Below are 8,896 nucleotides of genomic sequence, written 5' to 3' on the forward strand. Positions count from 1 at the left end.
TTTTCCTGATAGAAGGGCTTTTGCCAAATAAGACGCCCCCTTGAGTTTTTCAGTGCAAAACATGTTACATTCTGACCTGATGTTAGATCATTTTGGGCTTTTCACACTGCACTTAACCCCAGATAATCATCGGGTTACACTTTATTTTCAGGTGTCCTTGTTACAGTGTAATTATACAATTAAGTACTGAGTAATAATAAACTACATGTACTTGCTATATAATTGGGGTTAAGGTTTAGATTAGGCTTAGTTGCTTATAACTATGCATAATTGACTGTTATTACTATAGTAACTACATGTAAAAGGTGTAACAGAGACACTGTAAAATAAAGTGTTACCTATCATTCTAAACCCTGCTTGTAACCCTGGGCAAAGGAACGTTTCACACTTGTAATTTAAAAGTGGGGTTAGCACCACTTTTTACCCTGGGAAAACCTGAGGTTTAGGAACATACAGTGTGAAACGTCAGTTTATGAATACCCAGTATTAATTGTTGTATAGTATGAGCATTGTGAAATGTGCATAAAGATAACCCAGTATTCCGTTTACCCAGGGTTTAGAATGACCCAGGGTTAACTATTTCAAGTGTAAAAAGCCTTTTGAGGAGACTGCAGAGCCAATGGGTGGAGCTTGATGTCTAGCTCCCCCTCACTGGGTGGATAATAATGGGTAGAGCTAGATGGTCCAACCACACCCTAACCCTCCTAATAATCCTAAACATAACTCAACCCATTAGGTCCACAGAGGTGGAGCTGGAGTAGGCCGTAGCACATTGCCACTTTGAGTTCCTTTAGACACGCCCCTCTCCCTCTTCTCCAATCAGACCTCTCAAATAATTATAACAAGCAGGTGTAAACATGTGTACACCAGTAAATACACTACTGTTCAAGTTTGTGGTCAGTACGTTTTTGTTTTTTCTAAAGAAATGAATACTTTTATTCAGTAATAATGCATTAAATTGACCAGAAGTGACAGTAAAGGTATTTATGATGTTACAAAAGATTTCTATTTTAAATAAATGCTGTTTTTAAAGGCACACTATGTAAATTTGCGCCACTAGAGGTCACTTATTCAAAACAAAAGCGTAGCTTGATGATTAGCTATATAACATGTTTAGTAAAACACATATTAAAGTATCTTTGGTGTTTCTATGGTTTTTATAAAATCAAACCGGAAACCGAGGGTAACACCGGTATGATGTCATTGATAGGCGACGAACAGATGGTCTGTGTCCTGGTTAAAACTGCTTATTTCTCTGGATTTCAACATTCTTGGAAACATTTTGGATAAATTAAGTACACATGTCAACAAAATATATAACACTGTTCTAGTGGTTTTTGGATATTTTAATCTAAAAATCTTACATATTGTGCTTTTAACTCTCTATTCATCACAGAATCCTGGAAAATGTTTCTCGGTTTCCTCAAAAATAGGAAGTAACACAACTGTTTTCAACACTGCTAATGGTAAGAAATGTTTCTTGAGCAGCAAATCAGCATATTAGAATGATTTCGGAAGGATCATGTGACACAGAAGACTGGAGTAATGATACAGACGATTCAGCTTTGTCATCACAGGAATAAATTACATTTCAAAATTACTGTTTTACTTTTGATCAAATAAATGTAGCCTTGGTAAGCCTAAGAGGCTTCTTTCTTTCAAAAGCAGTGCAACTACAAATGTAAGTTGAATTCTCAGCGGGGGCCTGTCTTGTGGCACAGAAACAGAATGTCTGGGAAAAAGTGTGCCTGAGGTCTTCAGATGGGTGGGAGCATTTTAGCCTTTACCTCATCAGACCTGAACTTATCCTCTTGCAATCCGATGAAAAATACCATTTGATGTTGCCACAGTTTCCAAGTCACAAATGTTTCAATGCAAAACCATAAATGCAATATTACATCTTTTGACAAAGGAAGGTCAGGAACAGGTAATGTTTTTGTCATTAGTTTATTATTATATATATATATTTTTTTTTTTATGTGGCATGAGCATGATTTATGTAGGTTTTATACCACATTAGAAGATGCTAATTGCATATTGAAGCCTCATTAAAAGTGCATTATTAATGTAAGTTAAGTTCATGTAGCTTGCAGGAGCATATAGAGGTAGTTAGTGGTTGAACAGAATTAGAAACCTCTAACGTTCTAAAAAAAATAAAAATAAAAAAAGTAAAATGAATTATAATCTAGTCAGATACTTTTTTAAATGCCTAGCATTAGGTTTAACCATCTGTTAGTATTACACTTAGTACAGCATGTGCAAAAATAAAAGCAAGTTGCGAGGAAATATTTTTTTAGGCAATCAGTATTTTTGTCCGATTGGTGTTTAGAGATCTACGGTAACAGAGCTCCCAGTGACTCTCACTCCAAACCAGCCCTGCCAATACTTGGTGTCTTGACCGCCATGTTCAAAAGAGATGAAGCGTAGGCCCGGGCCGTAGTCTGTGAATGTGTGGCTCACCTATGACAGAAGTCATAAAACAGTGTGTTTGCATGCACACAGTTGTGTTGAACTGAATTATAATGACAGGCTATATAATAAAGAAATACCTGTATGATGTATAAGCTAAATATACCATTGTAGAAATATACTTTATTACAATAAACAGCTTTAGGTCACTTTGTTTTCTATTTTCCTATTATTTCTTTAAAGCTTTTAAGTGAGTGTGTTAAGTCAAACTGGACTGGATTCTGCAGCACTCGTACCTTTCTCCAAGAGCAGTCGTCGCAGTCAGGGTCAAGGGTCACTTCATCCGGCTTAAATTCAGTAATGATTTCTTGGCCTTCATCAAGCAGGGACACGGTGAGCTTATAAATGCACCCACAGTCTGTTCGGCCACAGTACCTACATGCATTCAAAAGAAATTATTGAACGGACCTGTGATGATAAAAAACTCTCATAACGCCATTATGTCCACATCATCAAGACTTACCAGTCCTCCACATTGACACCAGGCTGTACAATATCTAAATGTTCGGGGTCGTAACCCTCTGCCAGCAAGTCAATCAATTGTCTTTTTAGACAGGGCCTGGAACAGTGGACAGAAATAGACACTGACACACACAGAGGTACGACTGATGAATGAACACATATCGAAACACGAGCAGGGACAGTGTTGAGTGAAACACACATGGTTCTTTTAAAGACAAAAAACGCCCGTATTTTCTTCACCCTTGTCTATTTAGAAACCATTTGTTCTCTCTTACTCAAAAGAGGTGCAGAAGTATTTAGTGATTGAGTCATCACTGTAAATGTGTCCGCAGTCCCCCGGCATGTCCTCGGTCCGCCACTGGTCGCCTCCATTCTCTGTCAACTCCCAGTGATCCAGATCATCTGGTGAAAATACATGCGACAACATATCAGATATTTAGGTGGCTGAAGTACTATCATTTTATTTAGCAAAAGGATAGCTGGAATGTGATAGCAAATGAGTTGTACTTCATCTGAAACTATTATTTCATTTAAACAGCATATTTATATTCTTTTGTGTTATGTGTGCAGTATGGCGTCATTTTAAAGGTGCAGTAAGCAATTTCTGAGAAACGCTGTTGAAAGTGGATCAAACAGAGCAGCACAACATACTTGTAGCCAATCAGAAGCAGAACCCATGTTAATATTAGAACAGCTTTCCAGTGCTGGAAAGACCAAAGTTTTGGTTTGTTTCTGCTTTATACATGAATAACATTGGGTTTTGCGATGTTTCAAACTTCATGGAATATTTGTACTTTTTAAAATTAATTTGTCACACTACAGGCTGTTGTGTACGGCTAAAGGTGATTAAAGTGGTGGCAAGTTGATTTCCCTTGTGCATCGTAACCTAAAATCTACCTAAAAGTTTGGGGTTATCAATGTTGGAAACAGTTGTGCTGCTTAATATTACTTTTGAAACTGTGATACATTTTTCAGGATTCTTTAATGAATATAAAGTTCAAATGAACAGCATTTATTTGAAATAGAAATCTTTTATAACATTAGAAATGTCTTTACCCTCACATTTGATCAGTAAGCAATTTCTGAGAAACGCTGTTGAAAGTGGATCAAACAGAGCAGCACAACATACTTGTAGCCAATCAGAAGCAGAACCCATGTTAATATTAGAACAGCTTTCCAGTGCTGGAAAGACCTAAGTTTTGGTTTGTTTCTGCTCTATACATGAATAACATTGGGTTTTGCGATGTTTCATAGAACCAATGTATGCTGTTGTAGTAATGTTAGCTATAGTAACAGGACAGTTTTGATTGTCATTGTTTGTCTGGAGCTAGGGGGTATTCCAGAAAGCAAGGTTAACTTACCCTCACATAAACCCTGAACTCTTGGTTGACTAACCTAAACCTTGCTTACTCGAGGTATGCAGGTTCCAAAACCACAGTCTGGAGTTAGTTCAGTCAACCCGGAGTATGAGTTAATGGTAATTCAAGAGTTAAGGGTTAGTTCACCCAAAAATGAAAATTCTGTCATTTATTACTCACCCTCATGCCGTTCCACACCCGTAAGACCTTCGTTCATCTTCAGAACACAAGTTAAGATATTTTAGTTGAAATTCGATGGCTCCGTGAGGCCTGCATAGGGAGCAATGACACTTCCTCTCTCAAGATCCATTAATGTACTAAAAACATATTTAAATCAGTTCATGTGAGTACAGTGGTTCAATATTAATATTATAAAGCGATGAGAATATTTTTGGTGCGCCAAAAAAAAACAACGAAATAACGACTTAAAAAATATTCTCCAAAAATATTCTCGTTGCTTTATAATGTTAATATTGAACCACTGTCTGTACTCACATGAACTGATTTAAATATGTTTTTAGAATATTAATGGATCTTGAGAGACGAGGTGTCATTGCTGAACAGGTCGAACAGGTCGAACAGCATGAGGGTAAGTAATAAACTACAGAATTTTCATTTTTGGGTGAACTAACCCTTTAACGGTGACCACATAAAGACATTCTCAACTGAGCGCTGAATCCAGGAGACATTATGGAAATGGACGCTAAGAAGAAATGTGCCATAACTTTTCTTTCTTCTTCTTTTTTTTAATGCCAGTTTATATTCTTAGTGCATATCGCCACCTACGGTGCAATTGTGCAATCATTTTTTAATCTTATCTTTTTATCTTTCTTTAATCAGTTTTTTTTTTATTACTGCAAACAAGAATTATATTGTTTGTTTGATGCTAAATATTTAAATTAAATAAGAGAGATGGATTGACCTATCTGCATTTTATTTTGTAAGTTAGCTACTATAGCTACTTACATACCCTGAAAGATACCTCCGTTTTTGGAACTGAAAATTTAGATTATCTGCTTACTCTGAGTAAACTTGCACAAGTATGTCGCATAGCCTGCTTTCTGGAATGCAGAAATGGGGTGCAGGTGTGCTGCTGGCGACTAACAACAACTCTTGCTTGTATATACTCTTGTGTACTTTGTTCATTGTTTTGTTCTTTCTTGCTGTTCGTTCACCATCATCGTTTTATTTTTTGCAAAGCATTATTTTGCTTCACTTCAAATATGAAAAAGAGACATCCACTCTTGCATTGCGTATTGGTGATTTTTGGGGGCGGAGCAATGAAGGAAGGGGTGTGTTTCTTTTGGTAGATTTTAAATGAATCTCAGAAATCACTTACTGCACCTTTAACAAACTTCATGGAATATTTGTACTTTTTAAAATTAATTTGTCACATTACAGGCTGTTGTGTACGGCTAAAGGTGATTAAAGTGGTGGCAAGTTGATTTCCCTTATGCATTGTAACCTAAAATCTACCTGAAAGTTTGGGGTTATCAATGTTGAAAACAGTTGTGCTGCTTAACATTACTTTTGAAACCGTGATGCACTTTTCAGGATTCTTTAATGAATAGAAAGTTCAAATGAACAGCATTTATTTGAAATAGAAATCTTTTATAACATTAGAAATGTCTTTACCGTCACATTTGATCAATTGCTGAATAAAAGTATTATTCTCCTAAAAATGCAGTGCAAATAAATATATATAAATATAACTTACAATCTCCATTAGGATTTTTTAGAAGGTTTCCAGACATTTTGCTGAATCTGCTTTTCCTGTAACCACTCAAGAGAGAAAAAGGGAAGATAAAACAGTGCAAAGAGTGACACTTTTCACAAATAAAAAACTTTTCAAACTGTTAGTTGCTGTGACTTTTGTATTTTGTATCTTTTAAACATCAGCAATCCTTTCTGTCATTCATACGCCAGAGGTCGATTCCATTTCCCAGATCCTGCAGTAGTGCTTGATGCATTTCAGGACATTCATCGCCAGGAAACCATAGTGAAAGAATGCATAAATTAAAGCCCACTATCAATGCAGTGCTAAAGCTGACATCTTTCACCAAAAGCAGCAGTGTTATTTTTCATGTGAATGAGAGGCATTTGATAAGTAAAAAACAGTGTATACATGAGCTCTAGCTTAGCTCTCGGCAGTGAGCGGACTCATGTTTCTTGCTGCCATGTTTAGCATAAGGAAGAGGTCTCCGCGAATAGATAAAGTAAAGTAAATGCATCACAGCACACGCATAAAAAGCAAACGAGTCATATAATAGTCCAGTACTTACAGTGAGAGTCTGTCCACTCAGTCGAGCCCAGTGCTGCGTGTGTTTGGTGGGTGGGAGCTTCCTGTAACCCGATCCCTCTGCAGCAGAACTTCTCTGGTTGGCAGAATACGGCACATGTGCACATTAGCACAAATGCCACTCAAATTTACTGAGGAAAACCACAGCTGACATACAGAAAACAGAAGCTTCAACAGCCTGTTCTTGAAGGGTGGAGAGAACTGCAATAATCAAGCCTTGTCAAAAACTCTGTTTTTTTGTTTCTATCTACTTATTACTTAATACTTATTTACTTAGTACTGTTACAATAATGTTACAAATATGTGCAAAAAAAAAAAAATAACAGTTTGTGATGCAGCTGCTGATTCACAGTTCAATAAAAGTTTCTTTGTGAACTCTATATTAGGCTGTGCCTCATTTACAAAGCAAAATGCTCCGAACAAACATAATTCTCTGACGTGATCCGGGATGCCATTAAAATATACTATCCACTTTTTTCCGAAGCTGGGATACATTTCGAGTCTGTACAGACACAAATGATGCGTCAAAGCGCTCTTTCTTTCACTCTTCCATTTGTCCTGTTGCCGACAGACTCAAGTGAGTCAGAAACTGAACATGCATATGTATACTGTATCAGTGTAGACAGAGTCAGTGATTATAATGGGTTCTATTTGCTTTTGACGAGATGTCAAAAGGTAGACAAATGTCAGCCATTAAAGGATTAGTCCACTTTTAAATAAACTTTTCCTGATTTACTCACCCCCATGTCATCTGAGATGTCCATGTCTTTCTTTCTTCAGTCGAAAAGAAATTAAAGTTTTTGATGAAAACATTCCAGGATTTTTCTCCTTATAGTGGACTTCAATGGGCACCAAACAGTTGAAGGTCATAATTAGTTTCACTGCTGCTTCAAATTGTTCAGCACGATCCCAGATGAGAAATAAGGCTCTTACCAATGAAACCATCGCTCATTTTCTGAAAAAAATTTAAGTTTTAACCTTAAACGCTTATCTTGAACTAGCTGTCTTCTTCTTCTCCTCTATTAGAATTCTGGCAGTGTAGACACTGCTAAGTGTATTACTGCCCTCCGCAGGCCAAAGTTTGAACTAATTGTTATATACTGTTGAACTAGCATATTGCATATAAAAATTAGTTTAAACTTTGACCTGTGGAGGGCAGTAATATGCTTAGCAGCGTCTACACTGTTGGAATTCTAATAGAGGAGAAGAAGAGGAGAGCTAGTTCAAGATGAGCATTTCTGGTTAAAACTTATATAATTTTCTTTTTTTTTTTTCAGAAAATGAGCGATGGTTTCACTAAATAAGACCCTTATTTCTCATCTGGGATCGTGTTGAACAATTTGAAGCTGCAGTGAAACTAATTATGACCTTCACCTGTTTGGTGCCCATTGAAGTCCACTATAAGGAGAAAAATCCTGGAATGTTTTCATCAAAAACTTTAATTTCTTTTCGACTGAAGAAAGAAAGACATGGACATCTTGGATGACATGGGGGTGAGTAAATCATCAGGAAAAGTTTATTTAAAAGTGGACTAATCCTTTAAGCGACTGAGTGCTAGTGGGCGGGGCCTATGGTGCAATGATGCATAACTATTCGTCAATGTCTTGCTCTGGAGGCAGTCATATGCAAATGTATTTGCCAATGTGACATCACAGATCCCGCAATATCAAAGTGAGCTGTTTTTGGAGCTTGATTAAGTAAATGCTTTGTTTATAATGAGGAAGATGTTTTAAGAAATTTGTAGGATGTTTTAATGGTACAAAGACCTCTTATATGTCAAAAGATCAAGGCAAATTTGATTTCACATGTCATGACCCCTTTAAGTGTTTTTTTTTTTCAGTAAGTTTTGCAAAAACATATTTGCATAATGGAAGATTGATTCATATTTGCAATTATTACTAACAAATACAGAATTATATTATTAAATTTTGAGATTGGTTACCTGAGACAGGCTTAATATCTTATGTAATTTGATTTGCATGTAATTGTGGTGTGTGCACCTGCTTACAAATGTTTTTTTTTTCTTTTCATATTTATGTTTAACTTTTATAAGTACTATAATTTGTTTAAAATGACCCCATGTGAAATAATGTAATACAGTAATGTTCATAAAACTTTTGAGATGAATTGAATTGGTGAGCTGAAAGAATGTTTTCCTTAGAGCTGATCATTCAGCTGTCATTCAGCTATTTCAGTTAAGATGTTAAATGATGAAGGAATGTTATTTTATTATTTTTGTATTGTTGAATCTGTTTTTTATTTTATTTTATTTTTTATGTTTTTAATGATTTTGTCAATGTAAACACCT

The 8,896-nt window shown here is 36.1% G+C and overlaps 1 protein-coding gene across 3 annotated transcripts; it reads right to left on the reverse strand.

Annotated features, from left to right (window-relative positions):
* Positions 1–1,898: 1,898 nt before the first annotated feature.
* Positions 1,899–6,716, reverse strand: fbxo2 (F-box protein 2). 3 transcript variants are annotated; one of them, XM_048173332.1, is made up of 6 exons: positions 6,572–6,716; positions 6,007–6,071; positions 3,207–3,333; positions 2,933–3,028; positions 2,706–2,844; positions 1,899–2,460 (listed from the first exon to the last, which is right to left on the reverse strand). In XM_048173332.1, the coding sequence occupies exons 2-6, from the start codon at positions 6,041–6,043 to the stop codon at positions 2,326–2,328; spliced, it is 534 nt and encodes a 177-aa protein (XP_048029289.1). In that variant the 5' UTR covers positions 6,044–6,071; positions 6,572–6,716; the 3' UTR covers positions 1,899–2,325. The 3 variants fall into 3 exon arrangements, with proteins under 3 accessions (XP_048029289.1, XP_048029291.1, XP_048029290.1); XM_048173334.1 differs by having other exon boundaries at positions 2,933–3,053; positions 6,572–6,664; XM_048173333.1 differs by having other exon boundaries at positions 2,933–3,074; positions 6,572–6,664.
* Positions 6,717–8,896: the final 2,180 nt, after the last annotated feature.

Source organism: Megalobrama amblycephala, linkage group LG21 (assembly GCF_018812025.1).
Source record: "Megalobrama amblycephala isolate DHTTF-2021 linkage group LG21, ASM1881202v1, whole genome shotgun sequence".
Lineage (NCBI taxonomy): Eukaryota > Metazoa > Chordata > Actinopteri > Cypriniformes > Xenocyprididae > Megalobrama > Megalobrama amblycephala.